Here is a 26,507-nt window from a genome sequence, read left to right as displayed (position 1 = left end):
ACCCCATGCACTCCATCCTCAGTCTCCTCATCACCCCATGCACTCCATCCTCAGTCTCATCACCCTATGCACTCCATCCTCAGTCTCATCACCCTATGCACTCCATCCTCAGTCTCATCATCACCCCATACACTCCATCCTCACTCTCCTCATCACCCCATACACCCCACGCACCCCATCCTCAGTCTCCTCATCACCCCATACACCCCACGCACTCCATCCTCAGTCTCCTCATCACCCCATGCACTCCATCCTCAGTCTCCTCATCAACCCATACACCCCATGCACTCCATCCTCAGTCTCCTCATCACCGCATGCATTCCATCTTCAGTCTCCTCATCACCCCCATACACCCCATGCACTCCATCCTCAGTCTCCTCATCACTGCATACACCCCATGCACTCCATCCTCAGTCTCCTCATCACCCCATACAACCCATGCACTCCATCCTCAGTCTCCTCATCACCCCATGCACTCCATCTTCAGTCTCCTCATCACCCTATGCACTCCATCCTCAGTCTCCTCATCACCCCATGCACTCCATCCTCAGTCTCCTCATCACCCCATACACCCCATGCACTCCATCCTCAGTCTCCTCATCACCCCATACAACCCATGCACTCCATCCTCAGTCTCCTCATCACCCCATGCACTCCATCTTCAGTCTCCTCATCACCCTATGCACTCCATCCTCAGTCTCATCACCCCATGCACTCCATCTTCAGTCTCCTCATCACCCTATGCACTCCATCCTCAGTCTCATCACCCTATGCACTCCATCCTCAGTCTCATCACCCTATGCACTCCATCCTCATCACCCCATACACCCCATGCACTCCATCCTCAGTCTCCTCATCACCTCATACACCCCACGCACTCCATCCTCAGTCTCCTCATCACCCCATACACCCCATGCACTCCATCCTCAGTCTCCTCATCACCCCATACACCCCATGCCCTCCATCCTCAGTCTCCTCATCACCTCATATACCTTAAGCACCTCATCAGTATTACACAGCTGACACCCCCCCCCCAGTCCTTCTCATCAACATTAAACCCCCTAATCACTACACCCCTGACCCCCCCTCTGGTCCTCCTTATTAACACTACGCTCTCCCAGACCCCCAATCCTTCTTATCATTACACCACCAACCTCTTCAACACCCGTCCTGTCCTCTTCATCATCATTACAATCGCCGCCCTGCACCCGACCGTCGCTCTCCTCACCTTATCTGCTCGGCGATGCGGCCGTGTGAGGCGGGAGGGTTTGCTGCTCCTGTCGCTTCTGCCGGGGTCAGAGGACATGACACGTGACGTCAGGGGCTTGGAACAGACGTGCGTGCCTGCGCGGGGCACGTCTGTTCCCATCAGCCCTTGGCCTGTCCGTCTCGCCCGGACGGTTTAAAGGTAAATTACTGCTGTCAGCGGCAGGTCCGGGACCTGTTGCTTCAGCATTTAGTATGAAGTACTGGAAGGGGGCCCTACAGGGGCCCAGACTGTGAGGCCCAGGCTGTGACCTGGGCTACTAGGTGGGCCCCCTAACACGCTGGGCCCCTGTGCAGCTGAACCGGCTGAACAAGTGATATGTCCGCCCCTGTATAGATAGATGATAGACAGATCGATAGATAGATGATAGATACATAGATATGATATAGATAGATTGATGATACATATATATGATATAGACAGATAGATAGATATTAGATAGATAGGAGATAGATGGATATGATAAAGATAGATGGATATGATATAGATACATTTATATGATATAGATAGATAGGAGAAAGATAGATAGATAGATAGATCAGTTTCCCAACCAGGGGGCCTCCAGCTGTTGCAAAACTACAACTCCCAGCATTCCTTTGGCTTTATGAGCATACTGGGAGTTGTAGTTTTGCAACAGCTGGAGGCCCCCCTAGTTGGGAAACACTTATCTATCTATCATCTATCTATTATCTATCTATCTATCTATCCATCTATCTCCTATCTATCCATCTATCTCCTATCTATCTATCTATCTCATATCTATCTATCCATCTATTTATGTATCTATCTATCTTTCTATTTATCTATCTCATATCTATCTCAGATAGATGAGAGATAGATGAAAGATAGATAGATAGATATGAGAGATAGATAGATAGATGATATATAGATAGATAGATACATAAATAGATGGATATATAGATAGATATGAGATAGATAGAAAGATAGATAAATAGATGATAGATAGATATTAGATATGATATAGATAGATAGATAGATATGAGATAGATGGATAGATAAGAGATAGATAGATAGGAGATAGCTAGATTGATATGATATAGATAGATAGGATATAGAAAGATAGATAGATAGATAAAGAACAATATGATGCAGCACACCACAAGTTTGCAGAAAATGGTGGTTTATTCCATCATGGACATAGACTATGCACATGATGGAATAAACCACCATTTTCTGCAAACTTGTGGCGTGCTGCATCATATTGTTCTTTGTCTGGATTAAGGAACCAGTGGACCCAGGTTCCAAGTATGCGGGCACCCCAATTTCTCTCTAATTTCTGGATTTTGGTTGTGCCGTTTTTATTTGTTTTAGATAGATAGATAGAAAGAGATAGATAGATAGATAGATACATAAATAGATGGATATATAGATAGATATGAGATAGATAGAAAGATAGATAAATAGATGATTCTATCTATCTATCTATCTCATATCTATCTATATATCCATCTATTTATGTATCTATCTATCTTTCATCTATCTATCTCTCATATCTATCTATCTCTCATCTATCTCTCATCTATCTGAGATAGATATGAGATAGATAGATAGATAAATAGATAGGAGATAGATAGATGGATAGATAGATAGATAGATGATTGATAGATAGATCAGTGTTTCCCAACCAGGGGGCCTCCAGCTGTTGCAAAACTACAACTCCCAGTATGCTCATAAAGCCAAAGACATGCTGGGAGTTGTCGTTTTGGAATAGCTAGAGGCCCCTGATTGGGATACACTGATCTATCTATCTCATATCGATCTATCTATCTATCTCATATCTATCTATTATCTATCTATCTCATATCTATCTATTAATCTATATTATCTAAGTGTTTTATTCCCCCATGTATGTGTGACGTTTCGATAGCATCCCGCCATCTTTATCATACGTACAGTTGTACATTCTGTAGTCTCTGTGACATCACTGTGCTTCATAATAAACTGTGACATCACTGTGCTTCACAATAAACTGTGACATCACTGTGCTTCATAATAAACTGTGACATCACTGTGCTTCACAATAAACTGTGACATCACTGTGCTTCACAATAAACTGTGACATCACTGTGCTTCATAATAAACTGTGACATCACTGTGCTTCATAATAAACTGTGACATCACTGTGCTTCATAATAAACTGTGACATCACTGTGCTTCATAATAAACTGTGACATCACTGTGCTTCATAATAAACTGTGACATCATTGTGCTTCATAATAAACTGTGACATCACTGTGCTTCACAATAAACTGTGACATCACTGTGCTTCATAATAAACTGACATCACTGTGCTTCACAATAAACTGTGACATCACTGTGCTTCATAACAAACTGTGACATCACTGTGCTTCATAATAAACTGTGACATCACTGTGCTTCATAATAAACTGTGACATCACTGTGCTTCATAATAAACTGTGACATCACTGTGCTTCATAATAAACTGTGACATCACTGTGCTTCACAATAAACTGTGACATCACTGTGCTTCATAATAAACTGTGACATCACTGTGCTTCATAATAAACTGTGACATCACGGTGCTTCATAATAAACTGTGACATCACTGTGCTTCACAATAAACTGTGACATCACTGTGCTTCATAATAAACTGTGACATCACTGTGCTTCACAATAAACTGTGACATCACTGTGCTTCACAATAAACTGTGACATCACTGTGCTTCATAATAAACTGTGACATCACTGTGCTTCATAATAAACTGTGACATCACTGTGCTTCATAATAAACTGTGACATCACTGTGCTTCATAATAAACTGTGACATCACTGTGCTTCATAATAAACTGTGACATCATTGTGCTTCATAATAAACTGTGACATCACTGTGCTTCACAATAAACTGTGACATCACTGTGCTTCATAATAAACTGACATCACTGTGCTTCACAATAAACTGTGACATCACTGTGCTTCATAACAAACTGTGACATCACTGTGCTTCATAATAAACTGTGACATCACTGTGCTTCATAATAAACTGTGACATCACTGTGCTTCATAATAAACTGTGACATCACTGTGCTTCATAATAAACTGTGACATCACTGTGCTTCACAATAAACTGTGACATCACTGTGCTTCATAATAAACTGTGACATCACTGTGCTTCATAATAAACTGTGACATCACGGTGCTTCATAATAAACTGTGACATCACTGTGCTTCATAATAAACTGTGACATCACTGTGCTTCACAATAAACTGTGACATCACTGTGCTTCATAATAAGCTGTGACATCACTGTGCTTCAAAATAAACTGTGACATCACTGTGCTTCATAATAAACTGTGACATCACTGTGCTTCATAATAAACTGTGACATCACTGTGCTTCATAATAAACTGTGACATCACTGTGCTTCATAATAAACTGTGACATCACTGTGCTTCATAATAAACTGACATCACTGTGCTTCATAATAAACTGTGACATCACTGTGCTTCACAATAAACTGTGACATCACTGTGCTTCATAATAAACTGTGACATCATTGTGCTTCATAATAAACTGTGACATCAATGTGCTTCATAATAAACTGTGACATCAATGTGCTTCATAATAAACTGTGACATCAATGTGCTTCATAATAAACTGTGACATCATTGTGCTTCACAATAAACTGACATCACTGTGCTTCATAATAAACTGTGACATCACTGTGCTTCATAATAAACTGTGACATCATTGTGCTTCATAATAAACTGTGACATCACTGTGCTTCATCCTGTAATTTGATGTCACTGTGTATAACAATCCTGTAGTGACATCACAGTTTATTATTCTTGAACGCTGACTTCACTGTGTATACCGTATAATGACATCACTGTATAGTTACCCTCTACTGTAACACTGCGTTTATTAACCCTGTAGTGGCAAAACTGTTTATTGTCCCTGTACAGAGACATTACTGTTTATATTAACTCTGAACTGTGATGTCACTGTATATATTAACTCTGAACTGTGATGTCACTGTGCATATTTACCCTGTATTGTCACTCGCAGTGCAAGGTAAATATGTACAGTGGCATTAGGGTATACAGGCTTAATATATACAGTGATGTCACAGTGCAGTGTAAGTATCAACAGTGATGTTGCAGTATAGAGATAACACACAGTGATGTCATAGTTCAGAGATAATATACACAGTGACGTCACAGTACAGGGATAATACACACAGTGATGTCACAGTACAGGGATAATACACACAGTGATGTCACAGTACAGGAATAATACACACAGTGATGTCACAGTACAGGGATAATACACACAGTGATGTCACAGTACAGGGATAATACACACAGTGATGTCACAGTACAGGGATAATACACAGTGATGTTACAGTACAGGGATAATATACACAGTGCTGTCACAGTACAGGGATAATATACACAGTGATTTCACAGTACAGGGATAATATACACAGTGATGTCACAGTACAGGGATAATACACACACTGATATCACTGTGTATTATCCCTGTACTGTGACATCACTGTGTATTATCCCTGTACTGTGACGTCACAGTACAGGGATAATACACAGTGATGTCACAGTACAGGGATAACACACACAGTGATGTCACAGTACAGGGATAATACACACAGTGATGTCACAGTACAGGGATAATACATACAGTGATGTCACAGTACAGGGATAATACACAGTGATGTCACAGTACAGGGATAAGACACACAGTGACGTCACAGTACAGGGATAATACACACAGTGATGTCACAGTACATGGATAATATACACAGTGATGTCACAGCACATGGATAATACACAGTGATGTCACAGTACAGGGATAATACACACAGTGATTTCACAGTACAGGGATAATATACACAGTGATGTCACAGTACAGGGATAATACACACAGTGATGTCACAGTACAGGGATAATACACAGTGATGTCACAGTACAGGGATAATACACAGTGATGTCACAGTACAGGGATAATACACACAGTGATGTCACAGTACAGGGATAATACACAGTGATGTCACATTACAGGGATAATACATACAGTGATGTCAAAGTACAGGGATAATATACACAGTGATGTCACAGTACAGGGATAATACACACAGTGATGTCACAGTACAGGGATAATACACAGTGATGTCATAGTACAGGGATAATACACACAGTGATGTCAAAGTTCAGGGATAATACATACATTGATGTCACAGTACATGGATAATACACAGTGATGTCACAGTACAGGGATAAGACACACAGTGACGTCACAGTACAGGGATAATACACACAGTGATGTCACAGTACATGGATAATATACACAGTGATGTCACAGCACATGGATAATACACCGTGATGTCACAGTACAGGGATAATACACAGTGATGTCACAGTACAGGGATAATACACACTGTGATGTCACAGAGCAGTGTAAGTATCAACAGTGATGTTGCAGTATAGAGATAACACACAGTGATGTTATAGTTCAGAGATAATATACACAGTGATGTCACAGTACAGGGATAATACACACAGTGATATCACAGTACAGGGATAATACACACAGTGATGTCACAGTACAGGAATAATATACACAGTGATGTCACAGTACAGGGATAATACACACAGCGATGTCACAGTACAGGGATAATACACACAGTGATGTCACAGTACAGGGATAATACACACAGTGATGTCACAGTACAGGGATAATACACAGTGATGTCACAGTACAGGGATAATATACACAGCGCTGTCACAGTACAGGGATAATACACAGTGATGTCACAGTACAGGGATAATACACAGTGATGTCACAGTACAGGGATAATACATACAGTGATGTCACAGTACAGGGATAATACACACAGTGATGTCACAGTACAGGGATAATACACACAGTGATGTCACAGTACACGGATAATACACAAAGTGATGTCACAGTGCAGGGATAATACACAGTGATGTCACAGTACAGGGATAATACACACAGTGATGTCACAGTACACGGATAATATACACAGTGATGTCACAGTACAGGGATAATACATAAAGTGATGTCACAGTACAGGGATAATACACAGTGATGTCATAGTACAGAGATAATACATAAAGTGATGTCACAGTACAGGGATAACACACACAGTGATGTCATAGTACAGGGATAATACATAAAGTGATGTCACAGTACAGGCATAATACACAGTTCTGTCACAGTACAGGGATAATACACAGTGATGTCACAGTACAGGGATAATACACAGTGATGTCACAGTACAGGGATAATACACAGTGATGTCACAGTACAGGGATAATACATAAAGTGATGTCACAGTACAGGGATAATACACACAGTGATGTCACAGTACATGGATAATACACACAGTGATGTCACAGTACAGGAATAATATACACAGTGATGTCACAGTACAGGGATAATACACAGTGATGTCACAGTACAGGGATAATACACAGTGATGTCACAGTACAGGGATAATACATAAAGTGATGTCACAGTACAGAGATAATACACACAGTGATGTCACAGTACACGGATAATACACAAAGTGATGTCACAGTGCAGGGATAATACACAGTGATGTCACAGTACAGGGATAATACACACAGTGATGTCACAGTACAGGGATAATATACACAGTGATGTCACAGTACAGGGATAATACATAAAGTGCTGTCACAGTACAGGGATAATACACAGTGATGTCACAGTACAGAGATAATACATAAAGTGATAACACAGTACAGGGATAATACACACAGTGATGTCACAGTACAGGGATAATACACAAAGTGATGTCACAGTGCAGGGATAATACACAGTGATGTCACAGTACAGGGATAATACACACAGTGATGTCACAGTACAGGGATAATACACACAGTGATGTCACAGTACAGGGATAATACATAAAGTGATGTCACAGTACAGGGATAATATACACAGTGATGTCACAGTACAGGGATAATATACACAGTGATGATGGTAGTGGATGAGATCTCAAGGACCGGGGAATAAAGGGTGTGAAGTGGATGGAATAAAAGATGATGCAGGGAGGTGAATGGATACAAAGTGATGGATGCGAATATAGATAGTGCAGCTTAGAGAATGACTCAAAGGATGTGTGATGCTTATTAGATGCAAGGCTGGTGATTAAGTATGGAAAGATAGAGAGGTATATGTATAGCAGGGACGTGCACACATAGGGGTAAAAGGGGGCTGGAGACCCTGCCCTTTTCCTCATCTGCCCCTCTAGTGCCCTCACAAAAGGAGCTGCAGACCCAGGGTGACAGGTGCAGTAAAAAGGATCTGTTGCTGGGGAGATTTGTATGGGGTTTAATGGAGGGTGCTGCGCCCTCCCTGCAGCAAGGGGGCGCCACTCACCCTGTCATTATCTGCCATTTTTCTGCTTCTCTCCACATGGAGGAGACAGGAGCAGCGGAGGCAGAGAGAAGCCCCGCCCACAGCATGTCCCGACCACAGACTTCAGTCTATGCAGCCCTTACTGTAAGTAACTATAAATATATATATGTGTGTGTGTGTGTGTGTGTGTGTGTGTGTGTGTATATATGTGAGTGATTGTGTCAGTGTGTGTGTGTGTATATATGTGAGTGATTGTATGTCAGTGTGTGTGTGTATATATGTGAGTGATAGTATGTCAGTGTGTGTATGTATATATGTGAGTGATTGTATGTCAGTGTGTGTATGTATATATGTGAGTGATTGTATGTCAGTGTGTGTATATGTATATATGTGAGTGATTGTATGTCAGTGTGTGTATATGTATATATGTGAGTGATTGTATGTCAGTGTGTGTATATGTATATATGTGAGTGATTGTATGTCAGTGTGTGTATGTATATATGTGAGTGATTGTATGTCAGTGTGTGTGTATGTATATATGTGAGTGATTGTATGTCAGTGTGTGTATATGTATATATGTGAGTGATTGTATGTCAGTGTGTGTATGTATATATGTGAGTGATTGTATGTCAGTGTGTGTGTGTGTATATATGTGAGTGATTGTATGTCAGTGTGTGTATGTATGTATGTGAGTGATTGTATGTCAGTGTGTGTATGTATGTATGTGAGTGATTGTATGTCAGTGTGTGTATGTATATATGTGAGTGATTGTATGTCAGTGTGTGTATATGTATATATGTGAGTGATTGTATGTCAGTGTGTGTATGTATATATGTGAGTGATTGTATGTCAGTGTGTGTATGTATATATGTGAGTGATTGTATGTCAGTGTGTGTGTGTATATATGTGAGTGATTGTATGTCAGTGTGTGTATATGTATATATGTGAGTGATTGTATGTCAGTGTGTGTATGTATATATGTGAGTGATTGTATGTCAGTGTGTGTATATGTATATATGTGAGTGATTGTATGTCAGTGTGTGTATATGTATATATGTGAGTGATTGTATGTCAGTGTGTGTATATGTATATATGTGAGTGATTGTATGTCAGTGTGTGTATATGTATATATGTGAGTGATTGTATGTCAGTGTGTGTGTGTGTATATATGTGAGTGATTGTATGTCAGTGTGTGTATGTATATATGTGAGTGATTGTATGTCAGTGTGTGTATGTATATATGTGAGTGATTGTATGTCAGTGTGTGTATGTATATATGTGAGTGATTGTATGTCAGTGTGTGTATATGTATATATGTGAGTGATTGTATGTCAGTGTGTGTGTGTATATATGTGAGTGATTGTATGTCAGTGTGTGTGTATGTATATATGTGAGTGATTGTATGTCAGTGTGTGTATATGTATATATGTGAGTGATTGTATGTCAGTGTGTGTATGTATATATGTGAGTGATTGTATGTCAGTGTGTGTATATGTATATATGTGAGTGATAGTATGTCAGTGTGTGTATGTATATATGTGATTGTATGTCAGTGTGTGTATGTATATATGTGAGTGATTGTATGTCAGTGTGTATGTATATATGTGAGTGATTGTATGTCAGTGTGTGTATGTATATATGTGAGTGATTGTGTCAGTGTGTGTGTATGTATATATGTGAGTGATTGTATGTCAGTGTGTGTACATGTATATATGTGAGTGATTGTATGTCAGTGTATATGTACATATGTGAGTGATTGTATGTCAGTGTGTGTATGTATGTATGTGAGTGATTGTATGTCAGTGTGTGTATATGTATATATGTGAGTGATTGTATGTCAGTGTGTGTATATGTATATATGTGAGTGATTGTATGTCAGTGTGTGTATATGTATATATGTGAGTGATTGTATGTCAGTGTGTGTGTGTGTATATATGTGAGTGATTGTATGTCAGTGTGTGTATGTATATATGTGAGTGATTGTATGTCAGTGTGTGTATGTATATATGTGAGTGATTGTATGTCAGTGTGTGTATGTATATATGTGAGTGATTGTATGTCAGTGTGTGTATGTATATATGTGAGTGATTGTATGTCAGTGTGTGTATATGTATATATGTGAGTGATTGTATGTCAGTGTGTGTGTGTATATATGTGAGTGATTGTATGTCAGTGTGTGTATATGTATATATGTGAGTGATTGTATGTCAGTGTGTGTGTGTATATATGTGAGTGATTGTATGTCAGTGTGTGTGTATGTATATATGTGAGTGATTGTATGTCAGTGTGTGTATATGTATATATGTGAGTGATTGTATGTCAGTGTGTGTATGTATATATGTGAGTGATTGTATGTCAGTGTGTGTATATGTATATATGTGAGTGATAGTATGTCAGTGTGTGTATGTATATATGTGAGTGATTGTATGTCAGTGTGTGTATGTATATATGTGAGTGATTGTATGTCAGTGTGTATGTATATATGTGAGTGATTGTATGTCAGTGTGTGTATGTATATATGTGAGTGATTGTGTCAGTGTGTGTGTATGTATATATGTAAGTGATTGTATGTCAGTGTGTGTACATGTATATATGTGAGTGATTGTATGTCAGTGTGTATGTATATATGTGAGTGATTGTATGTCAGTGTGTGTATATGTACATATGTGAGTGATTGTATGTCAGTGTGTGTATGTATGTATGTGAGTGATTGTATGTCAGTGTGTGTATATGTATGTATGTGAGTGATTGTATGTCAGTGTGTGTATATATATGTGAGTGATTGTATGTCAGTGTGTATATGTATATATGTGAGTGATTGTATGTCAGTTTGTGTATATGTATATATGTGAGTGATTGTATGTCAGTGTGTGTATGTATGTATGTGAGTGATTGTATGTCAGTGTGTGTATGTATATATGTGAGTGATTGTATGTCAGTGTGTGTATATGTATATATGTGAGTGATAGTATGTCAGTGTGTGTATGTATGTATGTGAGTGATTGTATGTCAGTGTGTGTATGTATATATGTGAGTGATTGTATGTCAGTGTGTGTATATGTATATATGTGAGTGATTGTATGTCAGTGTGTGTGTATATATGTGAGTGATTGTATGTCAGTGTGTGTGTATGTATATATGTGAGTGATTGTATGTCAGTTTGTGTATATGTATATATGTGAGTGATTGTATGTCAGTGTGTGTATGTATGTATGTGAGTGATTGTATGTCAGTGTGTGTATGTATATATGTGAGTGATTGTATGTCAGTGTGTGTATATGTATATATGTGAGTGATAGTATGTCAGTGTGTGTATGTATGTATGTGAGTGATTGTATGTCAGTGTGTGTATGTATATATGTGAGTGATTGTATGTCAGTGTGTGTATGTATATATGTGAGTGATAGTATGTCAGTGTGTGTATGTATGTATGTGAGTGATTGTATGTCAGTGTGTGTGTGTATATATGTGAGTGATTGTATGTCAGTGTGTGTATGTATATATGTGAGTGATAGTATGTCAGTGTGTGTATGTATATATGTGAGTGATTGTATGTCAGTGTGTGTGTATATGTATATATGTGAGTGATTGTATGTCAGTGTGTGTGTGTATATATGTGAGTGATTGTATGTCAGTGTGTGTATATGTATATATGTGAGTGATTGTATGTCAGTGTGTGTATGTATATATGTGAGTGATTGTATGTCAGTGTGTATATGTATATATGTGAGTGATTGTATGTCAGTGTGTGTGTGTATATATGTGAGTGATTGTATGTCAGTGTGTGTATATGTATATATGTGAGTGATTGTATGTCAGTGTGTATATGTATATATGTGAGTGATTGTATGTCAGTGTGTGTATGTATGTGAGTGATTGTATGTCAGTGTGTGTATATGTATATATGTGAGTGATTGTATGTCAGTGTGTGTGTATGTATATATGTGAGTGATTGTATGTCAGTGTGTGTGTGTATATATGTGAGTGATTGTATGTCAGTGTGTGTGCGTGTATATATATATATATATATATATATATATATATATATATATGCGTGTGTGTGTCTGTCTCTATGTATATGCCTATATATGTGAGCAAGTGAATCTATGTATATATGTGAGTGTGTGTGTGTGTTTATGTATGTATGCATGTATGTGTGTGTCTATATATATATATATATATATATATATATATATATATATATGAGCAAGTGAATCTATGTATATGTGTATATATATATGAGCAAGTTAATCTTTGTATGTGTGTGTGTGTGTGTGTTTGTATATATATATATATATATATATATATATATATATAAGAGCAAGTGAATCTATGTATGTGTATATATGTGTATATATATATATATATATATATATATATGCAAGTAAATCTATGTATGTGTGTATGTATGTGTGTACCTGTATGTATGATGTGCTTATTGGCTATCTCTTTTAGTATATATTCCATGTTATATGTGTGTCTGTGTATTTTTGTTTCTTAATGTATATTTGTACCTGTATCTATGTGTCTAAGTGTCTCTTTGTATGTGTTTATGTGTATATGACCTATTTACTGTATGTGTGTATATGACCTATGTACTGTATGTGTGTATATGACCTATGTACTGTATGTGTATATGACCTATGTACTGTATGTGTGTATATGACCTATGTACTGTATGTGTGTATATGACCTATGTACTGTATGTGTGTATATGACCTATGTACTGTATGTGTGTATATGACCTATTTACTGTATGTGTGTATATGACCTATGTACTGTATGTGTGTATATGACCTATGTACTGTATGTGTGTGTATATGACCTATGTACTGTATGTGTGTATATGACCTATGTACTGTATGTGTGTATATGACCTATGTACTGTATGTGTGTATATGACCTATGTACTGTATGTGTGTATATTACCTATGTACTGTATGTGTGTATATTACCTATGTACTGTATGTGCCTTTATGTTATGTGCTTGTATTTATTGTATGAAACACATTATTAGGAAATTATTGGAGGAATGTAAGCACAGTATATAGGGAATTTATGGAAGCACAGTATATATTTCATTATATTGGAACATTATATTTTTATGTATGCTGGCACTGTGTATAGATCCTTAGGGTGCGTTCACATGTGCCCATTTTTGCTGCAAATTTTGCTGCTGCAGATTTTGCTTCCCATTGACAATGGGAAGATAAATCTGCTAAAGCAAATCTGCAGCAGAAAATACGCACGTGTGAACGCACCCTTAGTGGTGGCACAGTATAGTTAAATAATAGTGGCAAAGTATATAGTTCATTAATGGTGGCACAGTATATTGGGAATTAATAGATGAATGGTGGCACAGTATATAGTTCATTAATGGTGGCACAGTATATAGGGAATTAATAGATGAATGGTGGCACAGTATGTAGGGAATTAATAGATGAATGGTGGCACAGTATATAGGTAATTAATAGATGAATGGTGGCACAGTATATAGGGAATTAATAGATGAATGGTGGCACAGTATATAGTTCATTAATGGTGGCACAGTATATAGGGAATTAATAGATGAATGGTGGCACAGTATATAGGTAATTAATAGATGAATGGTGGCATGGTATAGTTAAATAATAGTGGCATAGTATATAGGGAATTAATAGATGAAAGGTGGCACAGTCTATAGTTCATTAATGGTGGCACAGTATATAGGGAATTAATAGATGAATGGTGGCACAGTATATAGGTAATTAATAGATGAATGGTGGCACAGTATATAGGGAATTAATAGATGAATGGTGGCACAGTATATAGGGAATTAATAGATGAATGGTGGCACAGTATATAGGGAATTAATAGATGAATGGAGGCACAGTCTATAGGGAATTAATGGTGGCACAGTATATAGGGAATTAATAGATGAATGGTGGCACAGTATATAGGTAATTAATAGATGAATGGTGGCACAGTATATAGGGAATTAATAGATGAATGGTGGCACAGTATATAGGGAATTAATAGATGAATGGTGGCACAGTATATAGGTAATTAATAGATGAAAGGTGGTACAGTATATAGGTAATTAATAGATGAAAGGTGACACAGTCTATAGTTCATTAATGGTGGCACAGTATATAGGGAATTAATAGATGAATGGTGGCACAGTATATAGGTAATTAATAGATGAATGGTGGCACAGTATATAGGGAATTAATAGATGAATGGTGGCACAGTATATAGGGAATTAATAGATGAATGGTGGCACAGTATATAGGGAATTAATAGATGAATGGTGGCACAATATATAGGGAATTAATAGATGAATGGTGGCACAGTATATAGTTCATTAATGGTGGCACAGTATATAGTTCATTAATGGTGGCACATTATATAGTTCATTAATGGTGGCACAGTATATAGTTCATTAATGGTGGCACAGTATATAGGGAATTAATAGATGAATGATGGCACAGTATATAGGGATTTAATAGATGAATGGTGGCACAGTATATAGGGAATTAATAGATGAATGATGGCACAGTATATAGGGAATTAATAGATGAATGGTGGCACAGTCTATAGGGAATTAATGGTGGCACAGTATATAGGGAATTAATAGATGAATGGTGGCACAGTATATAGGTAATTAATAGATGAATGGTGGCACAGTATATAGGGAATTAATAGATGAATGGTGGCACAGTATATAGGGATTTAATAGATGAATGGTGGCACAGTATATAGGGAATTAATAGATGAATGATGGCACAGTATATAGGGAATTAATAGATGAATGGTGGCACAGTCTATAGGGAATTAATGGTGGCACAGTATATAGGGAATTAATAGATGAATGGTGGCACAGTATATAGGTAATTAATAGATGAATGGTGGCACAGTATATAGGGAATTAATAGATGAATGGTGGCACAGTATATAGGGAATTAATAGATGAAAGGTGGCACAGTATATAGGTAATTAATAGATGAAAGGTGGCACAGTCTATAGTTCATTAATGGTGGCACAGTATATAGGGAATTAATAGATGAATGGTGGCACAGTATATAGGTAATTAATAGATGAAAGGTGGTACAGTATATAGGTAATTAATAGATGAAAGGTGACACAGTCTATAGTTCATTAATGGTGGCACAGTATATAGGGAATTAATAGATGAATGGTGGCACAGTATATAGGTAATTAATAGATGAATGGTGGCACAGTATATAGGGAATTAATAGATGAATGGTGGCACAGTATATAGGGAATTAATAGATGAATGGTGGCACAATATATAGGGAATTAATAGATGAATGGTGGCACAGTATATAGTTCATTAATGGTGGCACAGTATATAGTTCATTAATGGTGGCACATTATATAGTTCATTAATGGTGGCACAGTATATAGTTCATTAATGGTGGCACAGTATATAGGGAATTAATAGATGCATGATGGCACAGTATATAGGGATTTAATAGATGAATGGTGGCACAGTATATAGGGAATTAATAGATGAATGATGGCACAGTATAAAGGGAATTAATAGATGAATGGTGGCACAGTATATAGGGAATTAAGGGGGGGGTATGGTATATAATTAGGGAAACTGACAGGCTGTTTACTCGCACTAAACCCAATACACTAGGTTACAGTGCAGTATACAAAAATTGGTCTTTCCATTTTCTAGGTATTGCCCCACATTGCTAGTATGCGAAGTCAGTCTTGTGCGCAATGGAGGCGGAGCTTCCCTGCCTCCATCCTGTATGCTGTACTATGCCTGGCCGTCTTTGTATATCTATAATTCTTTTTTTTTTTTGCCAACTCTAGTATATTGTAGACTGTAAGCATATATTAGTGTGGTGTCCATCTCTTCAGTGTAAGAACCAGAGCTGTGTTGAGATTCCTGCATAAGGTGGGTGATTGGTGCTGGGTGATGGGTGCTGGGTGATGGGTGCTGGGTGATGGGTGCTGGGTGATGGGTGCTGGGTGATTGGTGCTGGGTGATTGGTGCTGGGTGATTGGTGCTGGGTGATTGGTGCTGGGTGATTGGTGCTGGGTGATTGGTGCTGGGTGATTGGTGCTGGGTGATTGGTGCTTGGTGCTGGGTGATTGGTGATGGGTGATGGGTGCTGAGTGATGGGTGCTGGGTGATGGGTGCTGGGTGATTGGTGCTGGGTGATGGGTGCTGGGTGATGGGTGCTGGGTGATGGGTGCTGGGTGATGGGTGCTGGGTGATTGGTGCTGGGGGATGGGTGCTGGGTGCTGGGTGATTGGTGATGGGTTCTGTCATATAGAGGTCAGACCGGGGCATATAGGGGGAGATTTATTAAAACCTTTGCAGAAGAAAAGCCTTCTGCAAAACGATCTGATTGGTTGCTATGGGCGACTGCACCGCTCTTTCTCTGCACAGGTTTGATAAATCTCCTCTATAATACAGTATATTATAGGGCAGCTGTCACATGTTTTCTGTAAATAAGACTGGTAGCACAGCCAAAGTGTATATACACATGGCAGACCTTCATAGAAACTGTTCTTGACTCGATTTTACAAAAACACCAACTTTTATGGGCATCGGAATGTCGAGGAGGCCTGGCGGGAGTCCACTGTATCACTGGGCCGCAGCACATCTGCCCATTAAGTCTGGCAGACGTTTTTTAAATTATGAAAAGTGCCCTCTTTTTTTGAGCCCCTGCCCTTCAAAATGTCTGTGCACGTCCCTGCTGCTCGGTGTTATATTAGAATTATTTTTCACTTCTTTTAGGTGGTTTTGGGTTCTATTATGCGCTTATATTTTATGATCTACGGTAGCTTTACTCCGAGTTTCATCTTGCCTCCATCCTGGTCCTGAGCGGCACAAGTACCTGTTTGGGTACGTGGCCATGGTTACCAATCAAGCCGACTTGGGCCTTAAAAAGAGGTTGCGCAATGACGTACTTCCGAGACCGGACGAAGCACATCCTTGTGGGAAATACCGGTATTGTCTCTTAGCGCTTCCTGCGACATGCTGTGCCTGTGACCCCGGACTCCCGGACACTACTACCGATACCCAGCGGTGAGTGCAGATGCTTTCTTTCTTTTACGTCTATTATATGATTCTGCTGTGAGTTTTCTGCACCCCGCAGATCGGTTCTACTCTGAAAACCCTGACGTCCCGTAGCCGCTGCCATTTCCACCCAGCCATCACCCGGCAGGTATGTATGTGCTAACCCCTACACCTACGTGTGCTCTCCTCTCATCTTCATTTGTAGATACCCCTCTACACACCAGTCACCCATGTACACTCCTCCACACCCCTCTGTCACCCATGTACACTCCTCTACACCCCTCTTTCACCCATGTACACTCCTCCACACCCCTCTGTCACCCATGTACACTCCTCCACACCCCTCTGTCACCCATGTACACTCCTCTACACTCCTCTGTCACCCATGTACACTCCTCCACACCCCTCTGTCACCCATGTACACTCCTCCACACCCCTCTGTCACCCATGTACACTCCTCTACACCCCTCTTTCACCCATGTACACTCCTCTACACTCCTCTGTCACCCATGTACACTCCTCTACACCCCTCTGCCACCCATGTGCACTCCTCTACACTCCTCTGTCACCCTTGTACACTCCTCCACACCCCTCTGTCACCCATGTACACTCCTCCACACCCCTCTGTCACCCATGTACACTCCTCCACACCCTTCTGTCACCCATGTGCACTCCTCTACACTCCTTTCACCCTTGTACACTCCTCTACACCCCTCTGTTACCCATGTACTCCCCTCTACACCCCTCTGCCAGCCATGTACACTCCTCTACACCCCTCTGCCACCCATGTACAACCCTCTACACCCCTCTGTTACCCATGTACTCCCCTCTACACCCCTCTGTCACCCATGTACACTCCTCTACACCCCTCTGTCACCCATGTGCACTCCTCTACACTCCTCTGTCACCCTTGTACACTCCTCTACACCCCTCTGTCACCCATGTACACCCCTCTGTCACCCCTCTACACACCAGCCACCCATGTACACTCCTCTACACCCCTCTTTCACCCATGTACACTCCTCTACACCCCTTTGCTACCCATGTACAACCCTCTACACCCCTCTGTCACCCATGTACACTTCTCTACACCCCTCTGTTACCCATGTACTCCCCTCTACACCCCTCTGCCAGCCATGTACACTCCTCTACACCCCTCTGCCACCCATGTACAACCCTCTACACCCCTCTGTCACCCATGTACACTCCTCTACACCCCTCTCTCACCATGTACACTCCTCTGTCACCCCTCTACACACCAGTAACCCATGTACACTCATCTACACTCCTCTGTCACCCATGTGCACTACTCTACACTCCTCTGTCACCCATATACACTCCTCCACCCCCCTCTGACACCAATGTACACTCCTCCACACCCCTCTGTCACCCATGTACACTCCTCTACATCCCTCTGCCACCCATGTACACTCCTCTACACCCCTCTTTCACTCATGTACACTCCTCTACACCCCTCTGTCACCCATGTACACTCCTCTACACTCCTCTGTCACCCATGTACACTCCTCTACATCCCTCTGTCACCCATGTACACTCCTCTGCCACCCATTTACACTCCTCTACACCCCTCTTTCACTCATGTACACTCCTCTACACCCCTCTGTCACATATGTACACTCCTCTATCCCCCTTCCATAGACTTGCATAGCGGGGCCGGGGGGTGACATCACACGGAGGCGGAGTCGTGACGTCATGATACTCCGGCCCCGTGGCGAATAAAAGTTTGCGGGGATCCCCAGCGGCGGGACCCCCACAGGGAGACATCTATCCTTTGGATAGGGGATAAGATGTCTCAGGGCTGGAGTACCCCTTTAATATGTTAGCCAAGCTTTCTTACAATCTTACTGAGGAACTTTCTGACAATATTTTACCATTTCTTCTCACACTGTATGGTCACTGCAATTCTCTGTAAAGACAAGGTTACTCATTAACCCGTACAGGACCTAGGGCGTATGGATATGCCTTCTGTACCTGGGTCTTAAGGACCCAGGGCGTACCTGTACGCCCGTGGGAATTTCGGTTCCCGCCGTGTGCCGGGAGGGGATCGGGCCGGGGTGACTGCTGATATATCGATCAGCAGGCACCCCGTGCAAATGCCCAGGGGGTTCATCAGACCCCCCCATGTCGGCGATCGGCGCAAATCGCAAGTGAATTCACACTTGCGATTTGCGCCGATTCCGGGTCATTCGGGTCTATGGTGACCCGGTGACCCGGAATAGAAGGGGGATCGCGGGTGTCTAAGACACCCACGACCCCTCTATAGCCATAGGAGTGACGCGACCACCAATAGCAGATTAGCGTCGGGGGGGGTTTACATTCATTTTACCCGTTCTGCCCACCCACAATAGGCGGGGCAGGACGGGGAAATGATGGGGACCGAACGCTGAAGATCCACTTACCCGTCGGTGGAAGCTGCGGCGGCGGTGATCGGCGCGGGCGGCGATGTCGTGCGGCAGAAGAGGACGGCTCCCTGGATCCGACGGAAGCCGGTAAATTGCCTAGCAACATCTAGAGGGCTACAATCTGAGACTGTAGCCCTCCAGATGTTGCAAAACTACAACTCCCAGCATGCCCAGACAGCTGCTGGGCATGGTGGGAGATGCAGTTTTGCAACAGCTGGAGGTCTACAGTTTAGAGACCACTGCACAGTGATCTCTATACTGTAGCACTCTAGATCTTGCAAAACTACAACTCCCAGCATGCCCACATAGCTGTTTGCTGTCTGTGCATGCTGGGATTTGTAGTTTTGCAACATCTGGAGGTCCACAGTTTGGAGATCACAGTGCAGTGGTCTCTATCTGTAGCCCTCCAGATGTTGCAAAACTGCAAATCCCAGCATGCGGAAACAGCTGTCTCGGCATGCTGGGAGTTGTAGTTGTGATCCCTCCAGCTGTTGCATAACTAGATCTCCCAGCATGCCCTTCGGCGATCAGTACATGCTGGGAGTTGTAGTTTTGCAACAGCTATAGGCACACTGGTTGGAAAATACTGAGTTAGGTAACAGAACCTAACTGAAGGTTTTCCAACCAGTGTGCCTCCAGCTGTTGCAAAACTACAACTCCCAGCATGCACGGTCTGTCAGTACATGCTGGGAGTTGTAGTTTTGAAACAGCTGCGGGTTTACAGTAAGTACACGGGCGGGTTTACAGTAAGTTTCCTGCTTCAAGTATGAGCTGCGGCAAACTTTTCGCCGCAGCGCAAATTTCTAGCGGGAAGCTCACTGTAAACCTGCGCCCGTGTGAATGTACCCTAAAAACACTACACTACACTAACACATAATAAAGGGTAAAACACTACACATACACCCCCTTACACTGTTCCCCCAATAAAAATGAAAAATGTATTGTACGGCAGTGTTTCCAAAACGGAGCCTCCAGCTGTTGCAAAACAACAACTCCCAGCATTTCCGGACAGCCACTGACTGTCCAGGCATGCTGGGAGTTTAGCAACAGCTGGAGACACCCTGTTTGGGAATCACTGGCGTAGAATACCCCTATGTCCACCCCTATGCAATCCCTAATTTAGTCCTCAAATGCGCATGGCGCTCTAACTTCAGAGCCCTGTCGTATTTCAAGGAAACAGTTTAGGGCCACATATGGGGTATCTCCGTAATCGGGAGAAATTGCACTACAAATTTTGGGGGGCTTTTTCTCCTTTAACCCCTTATGAAAAGGAAAAGTTGGGGGCTACACCAGCCTGTCAGTGTAAAAAAAATTAAAATTTTACACTAACATGCTGGTGTTGTCCTATACTTTTTATTTTCACAAGTGTTAAAAGGAAAAAAAGCCCCCCAAAATTTGTAACGCAATTTCTCCTGAGTACAGAAATACCCCATATGTGGGCGTAAAATGCTCTGCGGGCGCATAACAAGGCTCAGGATTGAGAGCGCACTATGTACATTTGAGGCCTACATTGGTGATGTGCACAGGGGTGGCTGATTTTACAGCGGTTCTGACATAAACGCAAAAAAATAAATACCCACATGTGATCCCATTTTGGAAACTACACCCCTCACGGAAAGTAACAAGGGGTATAGTGAGCCTTAGACCCCACAGGTGTTTGACGAATTTGGATGGAAAAATGAAAAAAAAAAAATTTTCACAAAAATGCTGGTGTTACCCAAAATTTTTCATTTTGACAAGGAAACATAGGAAAAAAGCCCCTCAAAATTTGTAACCCCATTTTTTCTGAGTAAGAGCATACCCCAGATGTGGATGTAAAGTGCTTGGCGGGCGAACTACAATGCTCAGAAGAGAAGGAGCACCATTGGGATTTTGAAGATAAAATTTGTCTGGAATTGAAGGCTACGTGGGTTTACAAAGCCCCCATAGAGCCAGAACAATGGAACCCCCCCAATTTTGGAAACTACACCCCTCATGTAATGTAATAAGGGGTACAGTGAGCATTTACGCCCCACAGGTGTCTGACAGATTTTTGGAACAGTGGTCCGTGAAAATGAAAAATGTAATTTTTCATTTGCACAGCCCACTGTTCCAAAGATCTGTCAAACGCCAGTGGGGTGTAAATACTCACTGCACCCCTTATTAAATTCTGTGGGTGGTGTAGTTTCCAAAATGGGGTCACGTGGGGGGGTCCACTGTTCTGGCACCACGGGGTGGCTTTGTAAACGCACCTGGCCCCCGACTTCTATTCCAACCAAATTCTGTCTTCAAAAGCTCAATGGCGCTCCTTCTCTTCTGAGCATTGTAGTGCGCCAGCAGATCACTTGATGTCCACACATGGGGTATTTCCATACTCAGAAGAAATGGGGTTACAAATTTTGGGGATCATTTTCTACTATTACCACTTGTAAAAATATAAAATGTGGGGGAAAAGCAACAATTTAGTGAAAAAAAATTTTTTTTTCATTTACACATCCGACTTTAGCAAAAAGTCGTCAAACACCTGTGAGGTATTAAGGCTCCATGATGTGTTCCTTGAGGGGTGTAGTTTCTAAAATGGTATGCCATGTGTTTTTTTTTTTTTTTTTGCTGTTGTGGCACCATAGGGGCTTCCTAAATGCGACATGCCCCACAAAAACCATTTCAGAAAAACTCACTCTCCAAAATCCCATTGTCGCTCCTTCCCTTCTGAGCCCTCTACTGTGCCCGCCGTACACTTGACATACACATATGAGGTATTTCCTTACTCGAGAGAAATTGGGCTACACATTTTAGGAAGATTTCTCTCCTTTTATCCCTTGTAAAAATTCAAAAACTGGGTCTACAAGAACATGCCAGTGTAAAAAATGAAGATTTTGAATTTTCTCCTTCAATTTGCTGCTATTCCTGTGAAACACCTAAAGGGTCAACAAACCTTTTGAATGTCATTTTGAATACTTTGCGGGGTGCAGTTTTTATAATGGGGTCATTTTTGGGGTATTTCTAATAAGAAGGCCCTTCAAATCCACTTCAAAACGTAACTGGTCCCTGAAAAATTTTGATTTTGAAAATTTTGTGAAAAATTAGATAATTGCTGCTGAACTTTGAAGCCCTCTGGTGTCTTCCAAAAGTAAAAACATGTCAACGTTATGATGCAAACATAAAGTAGACATGTTGTATATGTGAATCAATATATAATTTATTTGGAATATTAATTTTCCTTATAAGCAGAGAGCTTCAAAGATAAAAAAAAAAAAAAAAATGCAAGATTTTAAATTTTTTCATCAAATTTTGGAATTTTTCACCAAGAAACGATGCAAGGATCGACAAAATTTTACCACTAACGTAAAGTAGAATATGTCACGAAAAAATAATCTCGGAATCAGAATGAAAGGTAAAAGCATTCCAGAGTTATTAATGCTTAAAGTGACAGTGGTCAGATGTGCAAAAAATGGCCGGGTCCTACAGTGAAAATTGGCTGGGTCCTTAAAGGGTTAAAGTGGTACTCCGGTGGAAAACTAGATATATGTTTTTTTTTTTAAAGGAACTGGTGCCAAAAAGTTTAACAGATTTGTAAATGACTTCCATTTTAAAATCTTAATCCTTCCAGTACTTATAAACTGCTGTATGCTCTAGAGGTATTTCTTTTCTTTTAGAATTTCCCTTCTGTCTGACCAAAGTGTTCTCTGCTGACACCTCTGTCCATGTCAGGAACTGTCCAGAACAGGATAGGTTTGCTATGGAAATTTGCTTCTGCTCCAGACAGTTCCTGAGATGGACAGAGGTGTCAGCAGAGAGCACTGTGGTCAGACAGAAAGGAAATTCAAAAAGAAAAGAACTTCCTCTGTCGTATACAACAGCTGATAAGTACTGAAAGGATTAAGAGTTTTTTTTATAGAAGTAATTTACAAATCTGTTTAACTTTCTGGCACCAGTTGATTTAAAAAAATAAAAATAAAAAATTTCCAGTGGAATACGCTTTTAGGGTGTGAAGTTCTTTATGGGAGAAGCACAGTTACTTATGTGTGTCCATGGGAGGTTATGCCTTATCTTTATGTCTACCATGCTACCAACCAAAAGAGTACAGTTTGTGTTGGTGGAAAATGCACTGAGCAATGGGGCAGTCAACGTGGTGGAACCTGGAGGCCTGTTTGTTTGTCAGTGTTAAGGTTTCTGCCAGTGGGCACATCAGAGAGAGCACTGGTAACCAGAGAGGACAGGGTGAGGGACAATCAAGGGCCAGCTATCACCAACAGACCACTGCGGACAGTGAACATTAGAGAGGAAGAAATGTGAGGAGGGGGGGGGGGGGGGGTCAGGAAAATGTGCAAGAACCCCTTGTATTTACAGGTGCCCTCCATACAAAAAGCTTATTTGTTGCAATGCCAAGAAATCTTACATTTGTGTTAACCATTCGGGTCATTGCAGGAAAGATTTTAGACTGTTATATACGAAACGTTTAAAGGGGTACTCCGGCGGAAAACTTTTTTTTTTTATCAACTGGTGCCAGAAAGTTAAGCAGATTTGTAAATTCGTATATGCTACAGAGAAAATTCTTTTCTTTTAGTATTTAATTTCTTTCATGACCACAGTGCTCTCTGCTGACACTTCTGTCCATTTTAGGAACTGTCCAGAGCAGCATATGTTTGCTATGGGGATTTTCTCCTCCTCTGGACAGTTCCTGACATGGACAGGAGTGTCAGCAGAGAGCACTGTGGTTGTGACAGAAAATAAATCCAAAAAGAAAAGAACCACTGGCGAATACAGCCGCTAATAAGTACTGAAAGGATTAAGATTTTTTTAATAGAATCAATTTACAAATCTGTTAAACTTTCTGGCACCAATTGACTTAAAAAAAAATAAAAAGTTTTCCACTAGAACACACCTTTAAAGTACAGTGCACAACGTATATATGTGGTTTATTGCTGGGGTATGCGTGCTGTTTAACAAAACACGGTGGCCGGGAAGTCTGACCATGAGGCTATTTGGTAGTAAACAGGCAATAGCATGAGGGACTTATTCTATGACCATTACATTGTTGGGTCTATATGCTTATTTTAAAATAGGCGGAAAGTGATGACTGTGTACTGCCCGTGTGAGCTGTGACTTGTTGAGAGAGACATCAGCATTCGTGGCTTGTGTAGGACACACCACTGGTGGAGAGATGTGAGAGCAACATCAACCACCATAGAGCCACATAGAGCCACATCAGCCACCATAGAGCCACATAGAGTGACATCAGCCACCATAGAGCCACATGGAGCGACATCAACCACCATAGAGCCACATAGAGCGACATCAGCCACCATAGAGCCACATGGAGTGACATCAGCCACCATAGAGCCACATGGAGCGACATCAGCCACCATAGAGCCACATTGAGCGACATCAGCCACCATAGAGCCACATAGAGCGACATCAGCCATCATAGAGCCACATGGAGCGACATCAACCACCATAGAGCCACATAGAGCGACATCAGCCACCATAGAGCCACATGGAGTGACATCAGCCACCATAGAGCCACATGGAGCGACATCAGCCACCATAGAGCCACATTGAGCGACATCAGCCACCATAGAGCCACATAGAGCGACATCAGCCATCATAGAGCCACATAGAGCGACATCAGCCACCATAGAGCCACATAGAGCGACATCAGCCACCATAGAGCCACATAGAGCGACATCAGCCACCATATAGCCACATAGAGCGACATCAGCCACATAGAGCGACATCAGCCACCATAGAGCCACATAGAGCGACATCAGCCACCATAGAGCCACATAGAGCGACATCAGCCCATAGAGCCACATGGAGCGACATCAGCCACCATAGAGCCACATAGAGAGACATCAGCCACCATAGAGCCACATGGAGCGACATCAGCCACCATAGAGCCACATGGAGCGACATCAGCCACCACAGAGCCACATGGAGCGACATCAGCCACCATAGAGCCACATAGAGTGACATCAGCCACCATAGAGCCACATAGAGCGACACCAGCCACCATAGAGCCACATAGAGCGACATCAGCCACCATAGAGCCAAATAGAGCGACATCAGCCACCATAGAGCCACATCAGCCACCATAGAGCCACATGGAGCGACATCAGCCACCACAGAGCCACATGGAGCGACATCAGCCACCACAGAGCCACATGGAGCGACATCAGCCACCAGGCCAGTATTTATACCAGCACAGCCTTTATTTTGCCGACCCTGCCGTTTTTTTATATTAAAAATACTGGCAATGCAATGGTCGGTATTTATCCAACCAATCAGATTCCCGGAATGTTGCACCATATACTATACCAGTGTTTTTCAACCAGAGCGCCTCCAGCTGTTGCAAAACTGCAACTCCCAGCTTGCCCGGACAGCCAACGGC

The 26,507-nt window shown here is 41.3% G+C and overlaps 1 protein-coding gene across 4 annotated transcripts in view; it reads left to right on the top strand.

Annotated features, from left to right (window-relative positions):
* Nucleotides 1-8,717: 8,717 nt before the first annotated feature.
* Nucleotides 8,718-26,507, top strand: part of LOC130284478 (pejvakin-like) — a 63,012-nt gene continuing 45,222 nt past the window's right edge. For all 4 annotated transcript variants that reach the window (XR_008847049.1, XM_056534871.1, XM_056534869.1 and 1 more), the window contains exons 1-2: nucleotides 8,718-8,815; nucleotides 17,433-17,723. Coding sequence is in view for 3 of the 4 variants with exons in the window: in XM_056534871.1 (XP_056390846.1) it covers nucleotides 17,551-17,723 (173 nt within the window). In the remaining variant the exon portion in view is untranslated. The remainder of the gene's footprint in view (nucleotides 8,816-17,432; nucleotides 17,724-26,507) is intronic.

Source organism: Hyla sarda, chromosome 8, assembly GCF_029499605.1.
Source record: "Hyla sarda isolate aHylSar1 chromosome 8, aHylSar1.hap1, whole genome shotgun sequence".
NCBI lineage: Eukaryota > Metazoa > Chordata > Amphibia > Anura > Hylidae > Hyla > Hyla sarda.
This window is presented reverse-complemented; position numbering and strand designations above follow the sequence as displayed.